Source organism: Rhinatrema bivittatum, chromosome 3, assembly GCF_901001135.1.
Source record: "Rhinatrema bivittatum chromosome 3, aRhiBiv1.1, whole genome shotgun sequence".
In the NCBI taxonomy this organism is placed as follows: Eukaryota; Metazoa; Chordata; class Amphibia; order Gymnophiona; family Rhinatrematidae; genus Rhinatrema; species Rhinatrema bivittatum.
Window position 1 is genome coordinate 541461490 of NC_042617.1, and position 26760 is coordinate 541488249.

The 26760-nt window shown below is 43.8% G+C and overlaps 1 protein-coding gene across 1 annotated transcript in view; it reads left to right on the top strand.

The window, feature by feature from the left end:
- The window catches only part of LOC115088647 (neurofilament heavy polypeptide-like), a 611587-nt gene that overhangs the window by 56628 nt on the left and 528199 nt on the right, over positions 1-26760 (top strand). Inside the window, exon 9 of the mRNA XM_029596909.1 lies at positions 15036-15227. Coding sequence (XP_029452769.1) covers positions 15036-15227 — 192 coding nt within the window. The remainder of the gene's footprint in view (positions 1-15035; positions 15228-26760) is intronic.

Genomic DNA, 26760 nt, shown 5'->3' on the forward strand with positions numbered 1-26760 from the left:
TGTCTCTCACATACACACATCAGCTCTCTGACCAGTCAATCACACACATGCTGGCTGGCTGCTTCTCTCTCTGTCACTCACTTCCTCCCTCCCCCCCCCCCCGAGCACAAACGGTAGCTGCACCACCTCCTCCTCCAGCCCCCGCAGGCCAAGAAGGAAGAATTCCATCGATCGCGGGAGGCTCCTGCTGTTCTCCCCTTTCCCGATTACCGTCTGCTGCAATAGCTTGGGGGCCAATGCTACAGCAGCCGCTGCTAGTTTATCACGCGGCACGGCCTTTCTTCTTCCCGCGCACCGCGTATCACTTCCTGTTCCGGGTCACGGAGGGGGGGGGGCAGGCGCGGGAAGAAGAAAAGGCCAGCCGCGGATGCCACAGCTTTTTTTTTTTTTTTTTTGCACCGCTGCCGTTCCCGCTGGGCTTGAACGTGCTGATAACCCAGCGGCAACGGCAGCGGGGCCGCGGCGCCGCGGACCGGCAAAAAACTCCCACGGCCCGGTCCCGGTCCGCGGACTGGTGGTTGGGGACCCCTGGTTTAAAGCATCAGATGGCCAGGGCAAGATCAAGTGTTAGCAAGTAGTAGGGAAAGGGGATTTGGTAGAAACTCGATGACAGCTGGAGTAGAGGAGACAAATGTCAAGGTACCAAGACTATCTTGGAATGGCGCACAAGTATTGGTGATTAAAAATAGAAAGGGTAGGAGCAGAGCAATACAGCATGAAGAATAGCTGGAAAACTCCCAAGGTATATCTTGAAGATCAAGGTAGAAGGAAGAATGGCATCAAAAACCCAAAGTACCAGGAGGGGAAAAGCAGTTCCAAGAGTAGCATGCCACGTTTCAGGGAATATACCTGAAGCTGCAAAGCAATGGATGGCCATAGCAAGACCAAGAACTAGCAAGTACTATAGGGGAAGAGGATTTGGAAAGAACCTCAAAAACTGCAGAAGCAGAGGAAGATGCACCCTAAGGTACCAAGACTTAGGGATATGCATTTGTTTGAAACAAATGGGCAAAACAAAGAATAAGGCCTTATTAGTTTAATTTGTGGTCCCCAAAATAAATGAAAAGATCCTATGAATGAAAAGAATAATCTTTGCCTCATTTGTTTATATTTCCTATTCATTCTATTGCCCACTGAAATCTATGAATGTGTACTGCTATAGAAAAAAAATCAATTGATAACTATTTCAGCTATCTCTTGCCTATATGACCTCACCACCATGTCAGAGACTTATCAAATTCGAATCAGGACAAGTTGGCAAGGAGACTAGCCAGAGGACAATTCAAGGTGCAGCATTTTTATAAATAGGCTATAGCTACTATATGGATCAAGTGACTCTAACGTCTTTGAACTGTAAAGTCTTAGCATGTGCAAGAAGCAGACTTATTTCCTCTCGAGTTCTTTGCAAAGAAGGATGTGCTAGTAGAAGCTCTCATGGAGTTTTAAAAAAATGTATCTTAGAGAACAAGATGGCTGCCACCTGATCCACATGCTGAAGAAGTATCTCTCTGGCTCTTTACCTGAAATCTTTTTTCCTCTCTTTTAATAATGCCTCACACAAAGAGGAAAGCTTGGTTGGGGGAGATTTCAAGTCCTTCTCCCATGCCCGATCAATTACAACCATGGATTGAAACCTTTTTCACGGCACCCCTAGCTGAGATGCCAGAGGGAGCAATGGATGCAATGGAGACGGATGCCGAGCGATCGCCGCCCAAATTGGATGAGGTAATATCATTAAGCCCCGGTGAGCCGAGCATGCCTCCTCCTCCTCCTGATCCATTGATATTGGATATTCCAGAATCGAGATTGATAGATATTGCTACCTTTGAGCCCTCGAGAAGGGAAACCATTTCGTTCGGTGAACCTGTTTGGAACGGACTCCATGGGCCTGTCTCTCGCCTCAAAATTGCCTGAGATTACTGAAAGTGGAAGCAGAATCATGGGTGATGGAGACAGGAATGTCCAGGTATGTCCAATGCTAAAGTTATTATTTGAGAAGCCAAAAGAGGTAACTTTAGAGACTGTTTGGTCTGCTTTAACTTCTATTGAGAAAGCTATAGCCTCTTTAATGGCAGTAATTTTGGATAACAACCGGTGAGTCCTGGCTACGGAAAATCAAGTTGGATTGATGGCTACTAAAGTCACTGAGATGGATACAAGGATTTCTGATATGGAAATAGTACAGCATAAACTGGTTCAATCAGATATTGTCTCTTCTAAGAAAATTGAAAACATGGAAAATGCGTTGAGAAATTTAAATTTTACGGATATTAAATTGTCCTTATTTAAGATTGCTTTCTCCTAAGGATCTATTCAAGAGCTATTTAGTACAGATTCTCAAATTTCCATCTGAAGCTGTTCCAATGATAACTAAGGCTTATTTTTTCCAAAATCAGAACCAGTTTCATCTATAAATGTATCTGAATTATTAGAATTGTCTCCAGAGAAGGTTATTCAGAATAGAGCAACCTTGTTAATAATTTTTGCATTCTTATCTGAGAGAAATTCTGGAGTTAAAGATTTTTTTCTGGAATCATCATCGGTTATTCTACGGTCAAAAAATATGGATTTTCCCCAATATCGCTAGGACAACACAAGAACATAGGAGAAAATTTCTCACTATGAAATCTGAAGTCTTAAGTAAAGGTGCAAAGTTTGACCTGAGATTTCCATGTAAATGCTTGCTAAGATACCAGCACTCTAATTCCTTATTTTTTGAACCTTTCCAGCTACGGGTATTCCTGGACTCCCATTCCTAATGATTCCATGTATTGGCTCAGCACAATTTTGTTTGGGGGGTATAAGATCATGATTTATATTGTATGACTATATTTTTTTTTAAATAATCACTCTTGTTAAATTTTGTTCTCCCTCATTTCCTAATAAAACGAGACAAATATTTGTGAGGGAATTTAGAATTTCATTTTGTAATATTTCGTTGTTGGTATATTAAACATGTTGTTTTAATTTCTGGTACAAGTAATACTAGTGTTATTGTGTTCAAAATTCATTAAAAATAAAATGGAAAAAAAAACAAAACGTATCTTTTGGATTTGGCCCTGGTAAAAGGCTGCTTCTAATCTTCCCTGTGCTTCATTGGTCTCACTCACTGTGCCGGAAAGAGAGGCAGAGAATGCTAATGACTGATTTTTCTCTTCAATGGAGAAAAGTCAGGGTGGGACACAGTGTGGAGATTCCAGCTGTAGCAGTGCTAGAGAGTTTTTTGTCTCTGTCTATCTAGATGCCAGTGAAGTGAGCAGTGTACACTCAGATACTGAAGAAAAAAGTCTTACCAGGCTGCCAGTCTTTTTAGTCTGTTAGGGGTAGATTTTCAAATCTCGGGGTTTAGACGCGTGGCTGGGCCTTTTGCGCGCCAGGCCAATTTTCAAATGGCCCGGCCATGCGCATAAACCCCGGAACGCATGTAAATCCTGAGGCTTGAAAAAGGGGTGGTCTGGGGAGCTGGACGAGGCTAGAGGTGCCCCGCACAGTGGCCATTTGCCACTGTGCCGGCACACGCAACTTGCCTCCTGCTCCGAGGCAGGAGCTAAAGGTAAAATAAGAAAGTTTGGGGTAGGGATAGGGGGAGGGCAGGATAGGGGAAGGGGAAGGGAGGTTAGGCTAGGGGGTAGGGAACTGGGGAAGGCCCCAATGCGTAGCTGCGAGTATTTGCTAAATTTGACCCCCACTTGCGCGCGCTGACCTGGCATTTTATAACATGCACGCGCCAGCAAACGTATGTTATAAAATTGTGCATCCATGCATGCGAGCCGAGCAGCTCGCACACATGGAAGAACGCACGTAAAATTTGAAAATCTACCCCTTAGTGTTTAACAGCTTTGTGTGTGTGTGTGTGTGTGTGTATGTGTGTGTGATCAATCAGCACTAGTGCACACAGTTCATCACACATGCACTGAATATGAGTCTGTATATGTGTTACAGAAAGTTTTCCATACAGTGAGTGCTACTGTGAGTGAGGGTCCAGGCAATTATCTTTAACTGTATTGTAATATAAAAAAAATTCTCAGGCTTTTTCCCAAGCAAAAAGCCATTTTAAAGAGCCAGCACTGCTTTGACAAATTAGGATCAAGTGCTCACCTTAAAAAAACCCAACACTTTGGCCATCATTGTTCTATATAACTTTCACCTCCATATCTCATATCCAGTTCTAAGCCAGTTTTGTCTTGCAGTCACAACTGATCTCCCTCTCTTGCTGTTGCTTTCAGTCACACCACACACTTGCAGTTAACACAGCTTCTACAAAGATGCAAATCCATTTTCATGTCAACTTCTCTTCTGTTCACTCACACAGCAAATATTCATAGAAATATGTATCCCCAGATCTCGGTGAATAGCAAGGCACACACGGTATAATCATACTGATCAACTAAATTAGCAGGTATGATTAACAGAACTTGATAGCACCACCATATAAATTAATTTCTCTGTCACTCAACCTAAAGAACGCATAATTCATTCATACCCCACCTTTCCACAATACACATAACGCTTCCACTCAGTGGCTCACAACTCATGTCTTTCTTGCATACAAATTCCAACATCAAACATTTCATCCAGAGTATAACACAGAATTCATACATAACCAGTATATAAGGTTTATTTACAGAAACCCCCCCCCCCCCACATAAATCCTATGTATATATCGGTCTCAAGTCTCATTTCTAAAGGTTGAGGGGATGGTGACAGGGTAAGCTGTGAGTGGGTCCCATTTTATAGGGTTGATAGCTGAGAATATTAGGGATGCAGACACAAACATTTGTGTTGGTTCTTAAGAACATAAGAACATAAGATATTGCCATGCTGGGTCAGACCAAGGGTCCATCAAGCCCATCATCCTGTTTCCAACAGAGGCCAAACCAGGCCACAAGAACCTGGCAATTACTCAAACACTAAGAAGATCCCATGCTACTGCCCCAATATGTCTTTTTTTTTTAAGATTAAATGCACAGTTTTGGGGGAGTTTGGCCTCCTAGAGGCTTAGCAACTCGGGTGGGAGGAAGGCAGGGGACAGGCTGTAATTTTGGAACATAATCGGATATATTCTTTTTTGAATATATCCGGTTAAGTCTAAAGTTATACAGCTAACCATAGTCAAATAACTTTATACATAACCAGCAATATTCAAAAGAATTATCTGGTTATATTTAAAGTTATCTCAGCATGGTTAGTCTGATAACATTAAGCAATTCTATTCAGTGAGACATTTATCCCCAATCAATACATGGGACAAGCTATCCGGCTAATCTTAGCCGGCAATCTTGTCCATTAAATGGTCTAATGACTATTGGCCTCCACATTATTTTGAGCATAATAAATTGTGTATTTCTTCTCTTATTTTATGGGTATAATGTTTATCTCCTTCCTCGGTAGTCTCTCCAGTTATTGCTCATTAGTTTTCCCTTCTTTCCTGAACAATATTTGAGAACATACCATTCTAAGCTTAAGGTGAATAAGTGCAGGGAACACAAATAAAAAGCCTAATCTCAAAATCTTGGATTCCTATTAAGAACATAAGAAATTGCCATTCTGGGTCAGACCAAGAGTCCATGAAGCCCAGCATCCTGTTTCCAACAGTGGCCAAACCAGGCCACAAGAACCTGGCAATTACACAAACACCAAGAAGATCCTATGCTACTGATGCAATTAATAGCAGTGGCTATTCCCTAAGTATAATTGATTAATAGCCATTAATGGACTTCTCCTCCAAGAACTTATCCAAATGTTTTTTGAACCCAGCCTCACTAACTGCACTAACCACATCCTCTGGCAACAAATTCCAGAGCTTAATTGTACATTGAGTTAAAAAGAATTCTCTCCAATTAGTTTTAAATGTGCTACTTGCTACTTCATGGAATGCCCCCTAGTCCTTCTATTATCTGAAAGTGTAAATAACCAATTCACACCTACTCATTCAAGACCTCTCATGATCTTAAAGACCTCTATCATATCCCCCCTCAGCCATCTCTTCTCCAAGCTGAACAGCCCTATCGTCTCCTGCCTTTCCTCATAGGGGAGCTGTTCCATCCCCTTTATCATTCTGGTTGCCCTTCTCTGTACCTTCTCCATCGCAATATATCTTTTTTGAGATGCGGCGACCAGAATTGTACACAGTATTCAAGGTGCTGTCTCACCATGGAGCGATTCAGAGGCATTATGATTTTTTCCGTTTTATTCACCATTCCCTTCCTAATAATTCCTAACATTCTATTTGCTTTTTTGACTGCTGCAGCACACTGAGCTGATGATTTTAAAGTATTATCCACTATGATGCCTAGATCTTTTTCCTGGGTAGTAGTTCCTAATATGGAACCTAACGTGTGTACAGCAAGGGTTATTTTTCCCTATGTGCAACACCTTGCACTTGTCTTTAGGGATGTGCATTCGTTTTGAAAGAATGCGCAATCCGCAATGTACAACTATGTCACAGAGGCTACCGGTGCCATTGGTCGGCCCCTGTCACATGGTAGGAGCAATGGACAGCTGGCGCCATCTTGTGCTCCTACCATGTGACAGGGGCCAACCAATGACACTTGTAGCCCCTGTGACATAGTAAGGGCAAAGGCTATCGGAACCATTTTGAATACCGGCAGCCGACGGCCAGAGTGCAGGAGAATGCTCAAGTACCCCCGCTGGACCAGCAGGGACTTCTGGCAAGTCTTGGGGGGGTCAGGAGTGTAGGGGGTTGTAGTTAATTAAATTTAAAGGGTTGGGATGGGTTTTTTTTTAACTTTAATGGGAAACGAATACCATATGTAACTAATGGATGAATCGGGGTCCCCCAAAAACGGATGTAATGGATTTGGGTCCCCACTAACACGAATACCAAATCGAACATATCCGTGCCTGCTGCACATCCCTACTTGTCCTCATTAAATTTCATCTGCCATTTGGATGCCCAATCTTCCAGTCTTGCAAGGTCCTCCTGTAATGTATCACAATCCGCTTGCGATTTAACTACTCTGAATAATTTTGTATCATCTGCAAATTTGATAACCTCACTCATCGTATTCCTTTCCAGATCATTTATATATATAGCTTGAGAAAATTGACCATTTAATCCTACTCTCTCTGTTTCCTGTCTTTTAACCAGTTTGTAATCCATGAATGGATATTGCCCCTATCCCATGACTTTTTAGTTTTCTTAGAAGCCTCTCATGAGGGACTTTGTCAAACGACTTCTGAAAATCCAAATACACTACATCTACCGGTTCACCTTTATCCACATGTTTATTAACCCCTTCAAAAAAATGGAGCAGATTTGTTAGGTAAGACTTCCCTTGGGTAAATCCATGTTGACTGTGTTCCATTAAATCATATCTTTCTATATGCTCTACAATTTTGATCTTTAGAATAGTTTCCACTATTTTTCCTGGCACTGATGTCAGGCTCACTGGTCTATAGTTACCCGGATCACCCAGGGAGCCCTTTTTAAATATTGGGGTTACATTGGCCACCCTCCAGTCTTCAGATACAATAGATGATTTTAATGATAGAATACAAATTTTAACTAATAGATCAGAAATTTCATTTTTTAGTTCCTTTAGTACCCTAGGATGCATACCATCTGGTCCAGGTGATTTGCTACTCTTTAGTTTGTCAATCTGGCCTTCTACATCTTCCAGGTTCACAGTGATTTGGTTTAGTTTGTCTGACTCATCACCCTTGAAAACCATCTCCAGAACTGGTATCTCCTCAACATCCTCATTAGTAAACACGGAAGCAAAAAATTCATTTAGTCTTTCTGCAATGGCCTTATCTTCCCTAAGAGCCCCTTTAACCCCTCTGTCATCTAATGGTCCAACTGATTCCCTCACAGGTTTCTTGCTTTGGTTATATTTTAAAAAGTTTTTATTATGAGTTTTTGCCTCTATGGCCAACGTCATTTCAAATTCTCTCTTCGCCTGTCTTATCAATGTTTTATACTTAATTTGGCAATGCTTATATTTTATCCTATTTTCTTCAGATGGATCCTTCTTCCAGTTTTTGAAGGATGCTTTTTTGGCTAAAATAGCCTCTTTCACCTCACCTTTTAACCATGACGGTAATCATTTTGCCTTCCTTCCACCTTTCTTTATGCGCGGAATACATCTGGACTCGCATCTAGTATTGTATTTTTAAGCAATGTCCATGCTTGTTGAACACTTTTAACCTTTGCAGCTGCACCTTTCAGTTTTTTTCTAACTATTTTCCTCATTTTATCAAAGTTTTCCTTTTGAAAGTTTAGTGTTAGAGCTGTAGATTTACTTATTGTCCCCCTTCCAGTTATTAGTTTAAATTTGATCATGTTATGATCACTATTGCCAAGTGGCCCCACCACCGTTACCTCTCTCACGAAATCCTGCGCTCCACTAAGAATTAAATCCCTCTCTTGTTGGTTAATTTCCTGGCTTGTTCGCTATAATTGTAATGTGTGACTGGGTTGCTCCATAGTGACCTCTGCAGTACACTTCTCTCGCTCATAATTGGTATACAGCAGACTCTCCACCCCGCAGGCACTGTAACCAAGAACAAACAAATTATAAATAATGTATCCCCACTTTTTCCAGGAGGGTCCTCCAGCTCTGGGCTACAAGTTGAAATAAGCTATTAGGAGACAAAGTAGGAATACACCCACAATTTATTGCAAAGCTCACCAGCCAAATCCAGCCAAGGCCTTCCTGAGCCCTTCCCCACCTGTCCTCCAGAAAACCTAGGCCGTTCAACATAATGGCACAAGCTGCACCTGAATCAGGTACTGAATAGAACTCATTTTGGTGCCAGCCTCAATGTGGCCAGTGCTATTTATAATTGTATTGTGAGCTAGGACAAGAATGAGTGGGCATTGCTTCTGCCCTTTAGACCTCAGGGGATCCATGCAGGGGTGAGTGGGGGCCAAGAACCTCTCTGGCTCTGCAATTTTTCTGAGGAGTGTGCACATGGGTGTTTCTATAATGAGGCAGCCGCTTCAGGTGGCAAAATTGCCTCCTGAAACCATCTTGCCTCAGCCGCCTCACCCTTCATTCAGGCAGACTTCCAGCAAAAAGAAGGTCCCAGCGGCCAAAAAAGAGTGACTGCAGTGCAGCCAGCGTTTTCTCCACAACCGACTGGGCACTCAGCCACTACTGAGGGCCAGCTCACGGCTGCATCCATTTAGCCCGCGGTTCTTTCCCCTTCCACGGGACTAACCTGAAACAGCCAGCCCGCTTCCCTTCCTTATAGATCAGTTCGCAAGCTCAGCTCCCTCCATTCCCCGAGTGAGGAGGCTCCACTGACTGGATCAGTCTCATTCTCAACCAACAGGGGCCCATGCCCCGCGGCTGCGCTCTCTGCTCTCCCCTCCCTCCTGCATGCTCCGATCTCACACAAACTGGGTGTCTCCCCTGGCTGCCGGCGAGGTTCATGAACCGACAGGAGGGAGAGGAGAGGCGCTGGCGGCAAGATGAGCATGGAGGGGAGGGAGCAGCAACAAGTGCAAGACTCGGGAAGGGGGGGAGCAGATAGGGGAGACCACAGGGAACTCTGGGATTGGGGGAAAGGGTGGGAGAGCTGGCATGAGGAGTGGGGAAGAGGGCAAGAACTTTGAGACTGCGTTGAGAGAGAAGGTAGGGCCTATTTTTAAGACCGGTGGAAAGGGGGCAGGGGGCGGCCGCCCCACCCCCTTAAAGAAATAGGGGAGAAACGAAAACCAAGAAGGAGATTACACTCCTCTAGCGCCCCCTAATGAAGGCACCAGAGACTAATAGTAGAATAAACAGGAGAGGGGAGGGGGGGGCCTTAAAACAAAGAGGTCACAGGTGATTTTGTGGCCTATACCCACCTCTCTCACTTACCTTTGATCAGTGTCACAACCCTGCTCAGGGGTGCCAGGTCAACCAGCCACATCTAATGCCGTCCTATAGTCCACACTCGTCCTTTCCGTCCCAACGCTGAGGGAAGGGGGGTGGGCATACAGTGTGGCATCCAGCGCTGACTCCCTATCTGTCTTGGAGAACCATCTCTTCTTCACCAAGGTGGGGGGGGGGCAACAACCTCTCGGGGTAGGGGGCCCGTAATCTGCCGCCATCTGTGCGGGGGATGGGGCGGGGGAGGGGTCGCTGACCAAAATAAGGGGGGGATCCCTTTTGGGACCAGGGAGGAGGGGACCCTTCACCCCTTCGCTTTGTTCCTGAGCGAGGGGAGGGAGGGGAGGGAGGGGGGGGGAAGGACACCCATAACGTGCACAACAAAATCCAAACTACAACATAAAAAACTCAAATCTTAAGGATTAACTCAAAAAGGGGAGGGGAGGGATGGGTGCAGATAGGGGAGATCACAGGGAACTCTGGGATTGAGGGAAAGGGTGGGAGAGCTGGCATGAGGAGTGGGGAAGAGGGCAAGAACTTTGAGACTGCGTTGCGAGAGAAGGTAGGGATCGGGGACTGAAATTGAGCAGGGGAGTGGGGACAGCAACAACTTGGTGATTGGGTGGGGACTAAGAGTTCTGGATGGGCTGGGGGAAGTGAGGTGGGGGGCATGAAGGTTGGCGAGCGGTCTAGAGATGATGTGGAGAAATGTGAAGGGAGTGAGAGACAGGAAAGGGATTGTCTCTGGGGGGCTAGGGAGCAGGTGACAGAGGAGTAGTGGGAGACTGGGTAGAAGGTAAAAGAAAGGTGAGGGATGACTGACAGGAAAGGTTATGGGGCTGGTGAGGTGAAGCGAAGCACAGGAAAGTAGTTTTAGATTAACGAGCTGGTGTGTACAGAGTATGGGTGTGCAGCCAGCAAAATCTCATTTTTTTTGTTTGGGGGATTTTGCCATGTCCTTTTTCTGCTTCTGTTTGTTGTAGTGCGCACTCAAAAATTAGCAGGCACTAGAAAATTGAATATGCACCATTCAAAATGAACTGAAAAATGGTAGCACATCCCAAGTAAAGGCAGTAGAAATGGAAGATTAGGGATTGGGGGAAAGTCATAGGCGGAAATAGGCTGGGGAAGGAGTGAGACAGTGTTTGGGGGGGGGGACTAGGAAGGCTGGAGAAAGGATGAGAGAGAGGACAGATGGGCTGTGAAGGAGGAGAGAGTAGAAAATGGAAAACAGATTCCTTAGTGAGAGGGGAAAATGGGGAAATTGAGAACTGGAAGGTGAGAGAGAAGGGGTGTGAAATCGCACTATGAGTGAGAGCAGAAAAGAGATAAAAGGGAAAATCAATGTCAGAGACATGTAGGGAAGGAGAGAGAAGAAATGAAAAGGAAAGCAGCGCAATTAAAAAAAAAATAAAACACCAGCAAGGGAGGAAATAATTATTTTAGTTTTCAACTTCATGATTGGAATACATCAGTTTTGGGAATGTACATCTCTTATATCTCTGTTTCTTTTTCAAGTGTTGCACTGCTTGCAGAGTCTGGCTTCTCATGGCTTCCATTTCAGGTTTTGCCTGTACATTTTTAATTTGTAGTCCCTTGTTCTGTATATGGTGAGCTTCAGTCTGTGTTCTTTGTGTGCGACACAGGTGAGGAATTCTGCTAGCAGGAAATTTCTGTGCAGGAGGCAGAGCCTATAGCAGTCCAGTGTGTTTTGTTCCAGTAGGAAGTGTATTGGTGTTTAGGGCCTGATGTAATATTTGCAGTACGGCTTTTTCATAGGTTGAGTGCTGGCAGTTATGATTTGGAAGACTTACTATATTGGAATTGTAGTTCAGTTTATCCCTGGCTTTCTGTGGACCATATGGGATCTAGTAAACCGCCATGAATACTATGTGAAAGGTAGCTTTTTAAGTCTATTAAACTATTATTACTGAAATTGTGGTTTTTTTGCAGTGTATGCCTATTTAAAATATGTTGTTATAAGTGATATTTTTACTTCAGAAGATTGTACTTTGAATGTCTATCTTCCTTTTTAGGTTGGGGAAGTTAATACATTTTATAAAAGAAAAGAATGCATAAGTTTTAATTATGTGGGGAGGGGAGGGAAGGGGGAATGAAAGGCTGTAAGGTTTGTTTAGGGCATCTAATACCCTTGAATCAGCACTAACAGAGAGTGTGTCACACACATAGACTTCCACCATTCACCAATCTCTCATACCGCGAGGGTATGAGAGGTGGGAGGCAGGCAATAGGGAATAGAGGAGTTCTATTTCTAGACCCAAAGGCCGCCCCCACCCCATTAAACATTTCTCCTGCGCCCCCTAGTGCGGACACCGAAGACTGAGAACAAAAAAATAACAGGCCCAAAAACTGAGTGGTTAAGAGCATTGGGCTGCAAACAAGGGAAGCCAAAGTTCAAATACTATTGCCATTCCTTGTGACCTTGGGCAAGTTACTTCACCCATACCACAAGTTTTCTTTTGTGGGGCAAGAGAGGGGTCAGGAGTGGGGTCAAAGAGAGCCGGGGAGGCCCTGGTTGGCTTTCTTGGGGACAGGAATAGGCTGGAAGGCCTTAAGGAGGACCGTTTTAGTTCTTTGTTGTTGTTGTTGTTTTGGATTTTTTTTTATAGGGGTTTAATGGATTTGGTCCGGTTCAGTAAACAAACCAAACCAAACAAAATAAAAAAAAACCCAAAAAACATTAAATGAACCAATTCCACCCCCCCAAAATAAAAAACCAAAATAAAATAATATGGAAATTTTGGGCCTACACATACCTATTGCAAAAAGAATACTACTCCTTGATATACAATTCTGCTCATAATGGAATAAGGCAAAGTGTGTGAGGGAGACGAGGCAGAATTTAATAATTTATTTTTTCTACAGCCATATGAGACTTCCATTACTAAAATATAAATTTCTCTGTTACTTTTTTATAAATATAAAAGCATTTTTACCATATAATATAAATTTGTATTTTTCTTTTCAATTACTCTGTTTTATCATTAATGGAGCATATATATGTTTTTCCAATAGTTCACATGAGAATGTGATGATTGAATTGTGGACACAAATTTTTTGCTTCATGCCATTAGTTTAAGCTGACATCACAGTCTGAACATGATCAATATATTTCCTCTGCCCAATTGCAAAGGTGGCTGCATCCCTGAAAAGGAAAAATGATGTTCCTGTTTATTTTAACAAGGCAGATAATATCTCAGAGACGTGGTCAATCTGAAAAGGGGCTGATTTGAGCATTTTAATACATCTAAATTTAAATCTTTTTAAGCATTTTCATTGATATACATAGGACCTCAAGTCACAGCACAGTTTTGATGTTGCACATTTTTCTATGCCCAAAATTTGGATGTATTAATTCCTGTAAGGTTTGAGAGGTTCCTGGTTTGATTGATATCTGATTTGATCACATGCTATCCAGAGTTTTCAATGGAAAATATTAATACTTCTTGGCAAATTTGGAAACATAATAGGGCCTGTGCAATAAATTTCTTGCTAACATTTTTTAATATGCATGTATGAATTTAACATACACGGTAAAATGCCAAGTAACAATACATAGTAAAGCATTCACCAATAGTGTATTCACAATTACCTTGCACATTAATCTAAAAATACAATAGTCAGTGTGATCATGCTGAGGATGTTTGTTTTTTTGGGTTTTTTTAGCAGAAAGTTTAATCCTCATGTTTTGACAATGGCTGCTACATTATAGTACCCCAGTTTGGTTAGTTGGCAGGGTGTTAAGAAGGGCACCCTGATAGAATATCAGGGTGCCCGGCGAAATGTGGGTGTCGGGCATGATTCGTGCCAGCACCAGAGGGGGAGGGGTGGGTTGCTGAGTGCGGAAGGCAGGCTTCAACACACAGTGTGCCAGCCTATTGGCTGGATGAGAGGCGAGGTTTGAATTTCAAACCTAAGGGGAGAAAGCTGGGAACCTATTGGTTCCCTCGGGCTCAGAGGTTGCTAAGGGGAGGGGGCCTCAGGGGGTGTATACGGGGGAGCAACGGTCAGCTTCAGTTGCCTGCCGTTGCTCTCCTTAGCCGCTACCCACTCACCCACCCTCATTTTGTTATTGTGTTTGGTTTGTTGGGTTTCCGGGGGCTGTGTTGTCGCAGCTGGGGGGGGAGGGTGGGTTGCCCGAACCAATCACGATTCAGTGTGGTCTTACATGGTGTGAAGACCTGACAGGTGTCAGGTCTGAACTTCGGGCAGGACAATTGGGTGCAGTTGTCCTGTGTGACGCTCCTTGCTGGCAGGGGGCGGGGGCTCATTTTCACGACTCCTTGCTGGGTGGTGGCAGGGGTTGTGGATGAAAATGGCCAATGCTATATTGGCACAGGGTTGACGGACCAGGAGCTGTGCAGCTTGCTGATGGGTGGCGGGTGCATAATATGGCCTATGTTACTTACTCAAGCTCGGGCACCTGATTGTTTTACAATAAAGCTGCGGCCTGTTTGATCCCCAATTGCTGTATGTGTCTTATTGTGGTGGATTGTGAGAGGGTGGGTGCTAGGAGAAGAGTTGGTCCTGTCTACCCAACTTAAACTATCATATTCAATAATACTTTAATATAGAGCAAAAAGGCCATCAACTGTTCTCAGCTGATAAATTTAGCAACTTTTACTAAACTAGTATAGGCCACCCCAAGCCAAAAGGTCATTAAGGCCAACAGTAATAATCATCAAAAACATGCTATTTGATGGTACTTTGTGGCACGACCCTTTATTAGAAGCAGTAAAAGCGTTTACATTGTGATCTATATTATGGTGTGTACAAGTAGCTGAGCCCTTTCATTAGCATACATGATAAAATGTGAACAACTTTGTTTGAGGCAAATGTTTAAATTTTTTGGCTTTAGTGAGTAGATGGTGGAGGGGTGAACAAAGTGAAGGAGAACATGCCCTGCTGTTTATAATAGTCATGCTAAAGACTTATTTACATAGGATGTTCCTTCATTTACAACTTCATTTTAATGTGCACAGGATAATGTCTTTTGGACTGGTTTGGTGTGCACATGAAGGTCCTCCTGCATAGCACACTAATTTTAGGGATGCTAAACTACTTTAACATCTGCCAAGCTTTATTACATAGGCCCCCATGGAGTAACAGTTTAAATTAAATAATACTATTTATATATCTTTTGTACTTATCTATATATTTTTTTATTTACAGAAGAGAAGACAGTTAAAGCTCCTAAAACAGAACAAAAGGCAAAAGCACAAGTTAAACGTAGGAGTAAACTGGAAATGGCGACCAAGAGAGTCACGATAACTGACGCAGAAGCAAAGAAAGTGGGAAAAGCAAAGGCAATACCTAGCATACAGGAGACCAAACCAAAGAATATGACAATGGTGGAAAAGACAGGTAAAAAATACTGTAAAGATCTCAAAGAAGATTGCAAAACTATAGTGGGAAAGAAGCAAACAGACAATGAAGTTAAAGGTAGCAAAGATCAAAGCTCAAACTGAAACATGAAAAAGCGAAGCAAAGTGTCAGTATACCTTAATAGAGATATGCATTTATTTTAACTGAATTTGGAAAACGCAATGAATAAGGGCCAAGTCATAGAGATGTGCTTCGTTTTGTTCTGCCGGGTCGTTTTTCGGTTCGAATACTTCGTGGTATAATTCGGGTGTTCACGTTTCGTTTTCGGGTCGTTTGTCCGAAAACGAAACGAGAAACCCGAAACCGGACCGAAAAACGAACCGGGAAACGAAGCTAAAAAAAAACCCACCCCAAGCATTTAAACACGTTTCCAAACATTTTTAGTACATACAACCCCCCCCCCCCCATCCCGATCCCTCCCCAAGACTTACGAAGATCCCTGGTGGTCCAGCGGAGTCCCAGCTTCCATTTTCCCTCCGTGCCCTAGTCCGTGCCAGTGCAAGCCGCGCGCCAAAATGGTGCCGAATAGCCCAAACGACCATGTCACAGGGGCTTTCGGCGCTATTGGTCAGCCCCTGTCACATGGCCATCGGCGCCATCTTGTGCTCCTATCATGTGACAGGAGCTGACCAATGGCGCCGAAAGCCTCTGTGACATAGTATGGGCAAAGGCTATCGGCGCCATTTTGGTTACTGGCAGCCGAAAACGAAATCGCTCTCCGACCCTTGCTGGACCCCCAGGGATTATTGGCAAGCCTTGGGGGGGTCAGAAGCCCCCTCCTGACCCCCCCAAGGCTTGCCAATAATCCCTGGGGGTCCAGCAAGGGTCGGAGAGTGATTTCGTTTTCGGCTGCCAGTAACCAAAATGGCGCCGATAGCCTTTGCCCATACTATGTCACAGAGGCTTTCGGCGCCATTGGTCAGCTCCTGTCACATGATAGGAGCACAAGATGGCGCCGATGGCCATGTGACAGGGGCTGACCAATAGCGCCGAAAGCCCCTGTGACATGGTCGTTCGGGCTATTCGGCACCATTTTGGCGCGCGGCTTGCACTGGCACGAACTAGGGCACGGAGGGCATGGCAAATGGAAGCCGGGACTCCGCTGGACCACCAGGGATCTTCGTAAGTCTTGGGGAGGGATCGGGGGGTGGTGTATTATAATTAATTTAAATTTGGGGTGGTTTGGGGTGGTTTTTAATAAAAAAAAAATAATTTTTGCCCTCTCCCCAGGCAAACCCGAAAACAAATTTTCCCCCGAATTTCGGGGGGGAAATTTCGTTTCCGGTTTCGGGGCCTCCGAAACAACGCCGTTTATGTCGTGTTTCGGAGGCTCCGAAACAACAACGAATTAGGAAATTTTGTTCAATTTCCTAAATAGGGCGAAAACCGAACCACATCTCTACCAATCATTGCTTTCAATCGGGCCTACACCTGAGTACAGTTTACACTTTCAGTGCTATCTATCAAATGCAGTGTTGGAGCCACCTGGAGCGGGTATTTAAAGATATCCAGATAACATAGAAACATAGAAATGACAGCAGAAGAAGACCAAACGGCCCATCCAGTCTGCCCAGCAAGCTTTCACATTTTTTTTTCTCATACTTATCTGTTACTCTTGGCCCTTATTAGTAACTTTTTGGTTCTAGTTACCTTCCACCCCCGCCACTGATGTAGAGAGCAGTGCCGGAGCTGCATCTAAGTGAAGTATCTAGCTTAATTGGTTAGGGGTAGTAACTGCTGCAATAAGCAAGCTACACCCATGCTTATTTGTTTACCCAGCCTGTGCTATTCAGTCCTTGTTGGTTGTTGCTTGAATATAATTCCTCTTTTCTTTATTCCCCCCAACCGTTGAAGCAGTGAGTTGCGCTGGATATGTATTCCAAGTGAAGTATCAGGCTTAATTGATTCAGGGTAGTAACCACCGTAACAAGCAAGCTACACCCATAATTATTTGTTTACCCAGACTATGTAATTCAGTCCTTGTTGGTTGTTGCCTGAATATAAATCCTCTTTTCCTCTTTCCCCCCTGCCGTTGAAGCAGAGAGCTATGCTGGATATGCATTGAAAGTGAAGTATCAGACTTATTTGGTTTGGGGCAGTAACCACCGCAAAAAACAAGCTACTCCCCGGTTTTTTGTGAATGCAAGTCCTTTTTACCACATTTCCTCTTGCCGTTGAAGCATAGAGCAATGCTGGAGTTGCATTGACAGTGAGAATGTTTATTGAATAAGGGTATTATTCTCCAGGTAGTAGATGTCATTCCCGCAAGCTACCCCCATGCCTCTTCTCTTCATTCACATCCATAGACTTTATGGATCCCTAGTATTTATCCCACACCCCTTTGAAGTCCTTCACAGATTTGGTCTTCACCACTTCCTTCGGAAGGACGTTCCAGGCATCCACCACCCTCTCCGTGAAGAAATACAGTTTCTCCAATTTGTTTTAAATGAGCTACTTGCTAACTTTATGGAGTACCCCCTAGCCTTTGTATTCCCTTTCTTTTGGGGTAGTTGTTCCCAAAAAGGAAGGGAAGGGATTGACCTGCGCAGGGCTTCTTCCCACTGCAGTAGGGAGGAAATTCTTACTATTATCCAGACCATTTGTTTCAGTTAGCAGTTTGAATTTTGGGCCTTATTGTGCATGATAGTTTGTTAACTCCAGGTCCTAGCAGGTGTTAACTAGCAGCTGCTTACTGAGTGCTCAATAAATATTATAAAAGGTTTGAGCACTCAGTAAACCCTCTTCCATATGACATTCTTTATTTGCATATACAGGCTCACAAATTTTTGCATGCTCATGCTATCTTCTCTGACTATTTTAACATGTATGATAAGCCTTTCCCTTAAAGCACACTGATTTTAGTATGCAAAAGAGGGCCTTAATATGCATGCTATAATTGATTGCATCTGATTCTTTGTAAACTAAAGTCCTGTGACACTTCCAAATAAAGATATTATAGTTAAAAGCTGGATGCTCATAGTTAGTAGACTAAACATCACAAAAGCAGCCAACAGTCCTAAGTAAAAAAATAAGCCAGTCAGTTTCTCAAAAAGGTGTTTACTAATTCAAAAATATATGCCGAAGATTATTCACAAAATAATCTTCATACATACAGAAGAACTCACATTTATAAAAATGCATTGATTAACATTTTCTCAAATGCCATCCAGAAATACCTTGGGGGAAAAAAAGCAAAAGGAAAAAGGGAGGAGAGAAGTAATATACTTATTATCAATGTGAGATTTTTTTGTATATATTTAGGATCACATAGTTGGTTAGCTTAACCTCCTCCTTCAACCTCAAATTAGGTTCTACTGCTCCCACTCACTAGCATGGACACTTCCCTGACCTAGGCCTTTATTCCAACTGCACTCTCTCAGGCTTCTCCACCTTAGTTCTTCCCCTCTTTGACCATCATCTGATAATTATCAAACTTAACCATCCTTCCCTGCTGTCTCGTTCAATCACCACTAACTCCTTTTGGAATATTCATGCTATTGACCCCTTCCTCGTCTCCAGTGCTGTCTTATCCCTCCTCTTCTCTACAACCTTGTCAGCCTGTTGATGAGGCAATTTCTTCTTATTTGACTCTTCTGCTTTGTATACTCTTGTTCTATCCCTTTCTCATCCTTTAAAACCAAACTCCAGCCTTGTCACACTTCCAGAGTTTGCTTCCTATATTCCTTCATCAGATCTGCTGAATGTCTCTGGCTGAAGTCCCATTCCCATGCTAGCTTTATACATTTCAAATTCATATACATCTTCTTTTTGTATGTTATAACACTAGCCAAAAAAGATTATTATGCCCATCTGACAAAGATCCTTGCTGTCAACCCCTGCAATATCTTTGCCACATTCACCTCTCTCCTCGAACTGCTTCCTCCTACCATTTCCTTTTCATCTCTGCCTGGACTATGGCTGACTTCTTCCATGAAAAGACTGACAAGATTAAGCATGAATTTTCCAAGGACCAGCAGGATGGTAGTCCTTACACATGGGTGACATCATCGGATGGAGCCCGACATAGAAACTTATGTCAAAGTTTCTAGAACTTTGACTGAGCCTCACTGGTCATGCTCAGCATGCATTATACCATTTGTCCATGCAGAGTCCTCTTTAGTCTCTTCTTTTCTGCAGAGCCTGTTGTTTTGCAGTTGGGTGAAAGCCTCACTTTTCTTACAACCTTTTGGGCTTACTTTGGCCTATTTTTAGAAAACTTTGTTTTTGCGATATTTCTCTTCATTGCCTTGCGTGGTTGAGGTGGGGTCCCCCCACCCTGGTTCTCCTGTTAGCAACTTGCATAGGATTTTCAACAGTGATTGGTAAGTTTCTTTGCTCGGTGCCCAACAGCTATCGACGGCTGCCACCATAGATTTCAATGTCGTGTGCCTTTTATTTCATGACTCACATCCATTTCAGGATTTAAGCGATGCTAACAGTGCACAAGGACCACATCTATCATGGGCCCCCATGGGTCCTCTGCCTTGTGGCATAGCATGTCATTTGGGGTTGTATCGAATGCCTTCAAGATGACCCCGAAGGGATGTAAAATCCAGCTCAATAAGATGGAGTGCCTCTTCAGGCCAGAGAAGACTGAGACATCAACATCAGCATCGGAGGCATTAGCATCAAGGGACCTCGGAGCCACGCCGATGGACACTATGCCATTGACATCAGTGGGGGGTCACTGGTTCTGTCGATGCCATTGGCTGTAAGGGATGCCAGGGCCCCATCCCCGGTCTATGACAGTGGGGATGAGGGTACCTATGACCCCTGGGGGGATAACTCATCTATGGTGTCTGATGATGTTTCAGATTGTCTCCCCTCAGATCCATATCCTCCATAGGAATGAAGAAAGTCCCCACCAGAGGACCTCTCCGTCACAGGTTTTGTCAGATTGATGGCAAAAGCCATCCCCTTTCATTTAATGACTGAAGAGGATACCACACACAGAATGCTCAATATCTTCCAATTCATGGAGCATCCCAAAGAGGTAGTGGAAGTTCCAGTACACAAGATCCTTGTGGAGCTACTGTTGAGGATATGGGAACACTCCCTCACAGTGCCTCCCATGAACAGGAAGGTGGATGCAGTTTATCTTGTCCAGAAGGCTCTCAGATTCAGCAAGCATCAGCAACCCCACAAATTGGTGGTAGTTGAATCCACTCTTAAGAAGGCCAAGTGCTCTCAGACCCATTCTTCAGGGCACCCAATGAATGCTCTTGGGAGGAATGTGTTCAAAGGGCCAGTATACATGGGACATCTAGAAGCAGGTGCAGGATGGTGCGAGCAACTGCCTCAACAGTAGCAAGACACACTTCTGTCACTGGTGCATAAGGGCCTGGAGTGTGGACAACACAAGGTCCACTTGACATATGATGTTTTCAAAATGGCATCGAGAGTCTCTGAAGCAGGAATTGTCACCCTCAGACTTGCATAGCTGCTGGCCTCGGATCTCAGACTGGAATTGAAGGAGCGACTCACTGATGTGTTGTGCTCTGGAGAGAATCTCTTTGGAGATAAGGTCATGATCACAGTGGCCCAAATCCTGGATTACCATGTGACCCTTCATGAGATCTCCATCAGCACTCCTCATCTAGGAGGTTGGTGAGATCAGGGCTGAGGAAGTCCTTTTTTCACCCAAGGAGGTACTATCCTCCGCCCTCTCGCTCACGTTGCAACACCAGGGCTCTCACGGCCATCCCAGGCAGCAAAAAGCTCAGAAGCCCCAGTCAATACCTTAGTTCCAGGGACAGGGTTTTGACTGGATCATAGGGAGCATAACCCATTTGTCCATATCCAGGCTGATGTTGCTGCCGGTTGGGGGAAGGCTGAGGTTCTTCATGAACCAGTGATCCACTGTAACCTCAGACCAGTGAGTTCTGTCCATTAAAAGCCAAGGGTACTGATTGAACCTATTGGATGACCTGCCAAATTACCCCTGAGCCCATTTTGGGACCCAGTAGCATATCAGGAGGCACTACTAATGGAGCTCTCCTCCCTCTTAAAGGCCAGAGTGGTCAAATCAATTCCAACAGGACAGAGGGTAGGGATTTTACTCCCTGTACTTCTTGATACCAAAGAAAACAGGAGGACTCCATTCCATCCTAAACCTAAGAGCCTTGAACAAATTAATCAAAAAAGAAAAGTTCAAGATGATTTCCCTGGACACCTTGATCCCCTTCTTGAAAAAGGGGACTGGCTATGCTCCCTTGATCTGAAGGTTGCGTACTCTCCCATTGAGATCTTCCCAAGTCACCAGAAGTATCTCCATTTTGTGGTGGGATAACAGTACTTCCAGTATTATGTGCTGTTGTTTGGGCTAGAGTCAGTCCCATGTGTCTTTATGAAATGCCTGGCTGTGGTAGCGGCACACCTTCACAGACCGGGAGTTCATGTTTTCCCATATCTGGATGATAGACTAGTCAAGAGCACCTCTTGGGCGGGGGTGAACAGGTCCATGTGCTCGAGCATTCCAGTGTTGGAGACACTTGGATTTGTCATCAACAACTCCAAGACCCATCACAGTCCATCATCTCAATTGGAATTTATTGGAGCCATGCTAGACACAGCTCAGGCCAAGGCTTTCTGCCTTAGCAAAGGGCCATCAACCTAATGACCATCATGGCAGGGATTCAACAGAGCCAACAAGTGTCAGCTTGGCAAGGATGTTGGGCCATATGACTGTAACAGTTTATGTCACTCCCTTGGCACATTTATACATGTGAAAGGCTCAATGGACCCTGAGGTTGCAGTGGTATCAGGTCATGCAGAACCTACAGGATTACATACGAGTCACCTTGTGGCGAATAATTTCAGATCTGTAATGGTAATCTCCTTTCAAAGTCTTCATACCCAAGGGGTCCTCATCACGGATGCTTCCACCCTGGATTGGAGGAGCTCATGTAGATGGGCTCAGCACTCAGGGTCTCTATCAAATCATTTTCCTGGAGCTCTGGGTGATCAGGTATACACAATGATCCAACAAAATTGTCCTCATCCAAACCGACAACCAAGTGACAATGTGGTATGTCAACAAATAGGGAGGTTCGGGATTGTACCTCCTGTGCCAGAAAGCGGTCCAGATGTGGTCATGGGCCCTGTCTCATGGCATGGTGCTCAGGGATATGTACCTGGCCAGAATGGGGAATGTAATAGTGGACAGACTGAGTCATGCATTCAGATACCACAAATGGTCTCTGAACCAAGGGGTCACGAATCAGATCTTCCACCTCTGGGGAAGCTCACATGTGGATCTCTTCACAGTGCTTTGGAATAGGAAGGTTCCTCAGTTCTGCTCCCTATACAGGACATGCGGCAAACCAGCTTCAGATGCTCTCACCCGGCATTGGGGTGACGGTCTTCTGTACACATATTCTCCAGTTCCACTGGTAGCAATGACTCTCTTGAAGCTTCACGAAGACAAAGGGACTATGATCCTTATAACCCTTTATTGGCTGAGACAGGTCTGGTTTCCTCTCCTGCAGGAGTTGCCTATCCAGAAACCAATCAGTCTGGGGACTTCCCCTGATGTCATTATACAGGATCGAGGCAGGTTGCAACATCCTAACCTACAGGCCCTGCCGCTCACATCTTAGATGTTCAGGGGTTAATATTGCAACCACTTGATCTTTCGGAAGATGTGTTGCAAGTCCTGATGGCTTCTAGAAAGCCTTCCACTAGAATAGTTTATGTACTGAAGTGAAAGAGGTTCTCCATGTGGTGTGAACAGAAGGCCCCAGATCCTTTCTCCTGCTCCACACAAAAACTGCTTGACTACCTTCTACACCTATTGAAAGCTGGCTTGAAGACCTACTCTATTAGAGTTCATCTGAGTGCAATTGGCACATACCACCATGGTGTAGAAGGTACACCCATCTCTATACAGCCTATAGTTGCATGTTTCATGCAGGGCCTGCTTTAGTTGAAACCTCCACAATGGTCTCCCGCTGTGTCTTGGGTCTTCAACGTAGTGTTAGCTCAGCTGATGAAAGCTCCCTTTGTGCCACTGTGCTCCTGTGACCTGAAGTACCTGACCTGGAAGATCATATTTTTGGTGGTGGTCACTTAAGAACATAAGAACATAAGAATATGCCATACTGGGTCAGACCAAGGGTCCATCAAGCCCAGCATCCTGTTTCCAACAGTGGCCAATCCAGGCCATAAGAACCTGGCAAGTACCCTAAAACTAAGTCTATTCCATGTTACCGTTGCTAATGACAGTGGCTATTCTCTAGGTGAACTTAATAGCAGGTAATGGACTTCTCCTCCAAGAACTTATCCAATCCTTTTTTAAACACAGCTATACTAACTGCACTAACCACATCCTCTGGCAACAAATTCCAGAGTTTAATTGTGCGTTGAGTAAAAAAGAACTTTCTCCGATTGGTTTTAAATGTGCCCCATGCTAACTTCATGGAGTGCCCCCTAGTCTTTCTATTATCCGAAAGAGTAAATAACCTATTCACATCTACCCGTTCTAGACCTCTCATGATTTTAAACACCTCTATCATATCCCCCCTCAGCCGTCTCTTCTCCAAGCTGAAAAGTCCTAACCTCTTTAGTCTTTCCTCATAGGGGAGCTGTTCCATTCCCCTTATCATTTTGGTAGCCCTTCTCTCTACCTTCTCCATTGCAATTATATCTTTTTTGAGATGCGGCGACCAGAATTGTACACAGTATTCAAGTTGCGGTCTCACCATGGAGCAATACAGAGGCATTATGACATTTTCCGTTTTGTTCACCATTCCCTTTCTAATAATTCCCAACATTCTGTTTGCTTTTTTGACTGCCGCAGCACACTGAACCGACGATTTCAATGTGTTATCCACTATGACGCCTAGATCTCTTTCTTGGGTTGTAGCACCTAATATGGAACCCAACATTGTGTAATTATAGCATGGGTTATTTTTCCCTATATGCATCACCTTGCACTTATCCACATTAAATTTCATCTGCTATTTGGATGCCCAATTTTCCAGTCTCACAAGGTCTTCCTGCAATTTATCACAATCTGCTTGTGATTTAACTACTCTGAACAATTTTGTGTCATCTGCAAATTTGATTATCTCACTCGTCGTATTTCTTTCCAGATCATTTATAAATATATTAAAAAGTAAGGGTCCCCTGAGGCACTCCACTGACCACTCCCTTCCGCTGAGAAAATTGACCATTTAATCTGTCTCTGTTTCTTGTCTTTTAGCCAGTTTGCAATCCACGAAAGGACATCACCACCTATCCCATGACTTTTTACTTTTCCTAGAAGCCTCTCATGCCGAACTTTGTCAAATGCCTTCTGAAAATCCAAGTATACTACATCTACCGGTTCACCTTTATCCACATGTTTATTAACTCCTTCAAAAAAGTGAAGCCGATTTGTGAGGCAAGACTTGCCTTGGGTAAAGCCATGCTGACTTTGTTCCATTAAACCATGTCTTTCTTTATGTTCTGTGATTTTGATGTTTAGAACACTTTCCATTATTTTTCCTGGCACTGAAGTCAGGCTAACTGGTCTGTAGTTTCCCGGATCGCCCCTGGAGCCCTTTTTAAAAATTGGGGTTACATTTGCTATCCTCCAGTCTTCAGGTACAATGGATGATTTTAATGACAGGTTACAAATTTTTACTAATATGTCTGAAATTTCATTTTTTAGTTCCTTCAGAACTCTGGGGTGTATACCATCTGGTCCAGGTGATTTACTACTCTTCAGTTTGTCAATCAGGTCTACCACAACTTCTAGGTTCACCGTGATTTGATTCAGTCCACCTGAATCATTACCCATGAAAACCTTCTCCATCATGGGTACCTCCCCAACATCCTCTTCAGTAAACACCGAAGCAAAGAAATCATTTAATCTTTCCGCGATGGCCTTATCTTCTCTAAGTGCCCCTTTAACCCCTCGATCATCTAATGGTCCAACTGACTCCCTCACAGGCTTTCTGCTTCGGATATATTTTAAAAGGTTTTTACTGTGAGTTTTTGCCTCTACGGCCAACTTCTTTTCAAATTCTCTCTTAGCCTGTCTTATCAATGTCTTACATTTAACTTGCCAACGTTTATGCTTTATCCTATTTTCTTCTGTTGGATCTTTCTTCCAATTTTTGAATGAAGATCTTTTGGCTAAAATAGCTTCTTTCACCTCCCCTTTTAACCATGCCGGTAATTGTTTTACCTTCTTTCCACCTTTCTTAATGTGTGGAATACATCTGAACTGTGTTTCTAGAATGGTATTTTTTAACAATGACCATGCCTCTTGGAAATTTGTTACTTTTATAGCTGCTCCTTTCAGTTTTTTTCTAACAATTTTTCTCATTTTATCAAAGTTTCCCTTTTGAAAGTTTAGCACGAGAGCCGTGGATTTGCACACTGTTCCTCTTCCAGTAATTAAATCAAATTTTATCATATTATGATCACTATTGCCAAGCGGCCCCACCACCGTTACCTCTCTCACCAAGTCCTGTGCTCCACTGAGAATTAGATCTAAAATTGCTCCCTCTCTTGTCGGTTCCTGAACCAATTGCTCCATAAAGCTATCATTTATTCCATCCAGGAACATTATCTCTCTAGCGTGTCCCAATGATACATTTACCCAGTCAATATTGGGGTAATTGAAGTCTCCCATTATTACCACACTACCAATTTGGTTAGCTTCCCTAATTTCCCTTAGCATTTCACTGTCCGTCTCACCATCTTGACCAGGTGGTTGGTAGTATACTCCTATCACTAAAGTCTTCCCCAACACACAGCATGTAGGCCTTAGTGATTTATCTATCTTACACTAAGTTTTTCCATGATAGGGTGATCTTGCAATCACATTCTAAGTTCCTGCTGAAGGTAGTGTCAGACTTCCATCTTATCAAGTCCATCATCCTGCCAACATTTTTCCTAGGCCCCATTCGCACCAAGGTGAATAATCCCTGCACAGTTTAGACTGCAAAAGAGCCTTAGCCTTCTATCTGAAGTGGACAGAAACGCATAGACAGTCCACCCAATTTTTTGTTTATTTTGGTAGAAATAAGTTGGGTATCGCCATTGTCAGACACTTTCTAATTAGCTATCAGACTACATCTCCTTCTGTTATGCCCAGGCAGAACTGTATCTTTTTGGCCATGTCAAAGCTCATTCAGATTGAGCCATGGCAGCATTGTAGTCCACTTGCAAGCAGTTGCCATGGAGGAGAACCTCAGTGCTGCGGCATGGAGTTATCTCCACTCATTCACAGGAAATTATTGTTTGGATAGGGATGGCTGATGCAGGAGTAGGTTTGGCCAATCTGTGTTTTGGAACATGTTTGAGGTGTAGAACCCAACTCTGTTCTCACCAAGGGCCGTTATTTGTGTTCAGGCTGCCCCCTCCCATTATCAACAAAACCAGTTGTCGTGCCTGTTGGCACCTAGTTTGGTTATTTTATTGATCCCATTTTTTGTTGTGGAGCAACCTGTAGCTAGCGATTCACTTATGTGTGAGGGCTACCATCCTGCTTGTCCTTGGAGAAAGCAGAGTTGCTTACCTG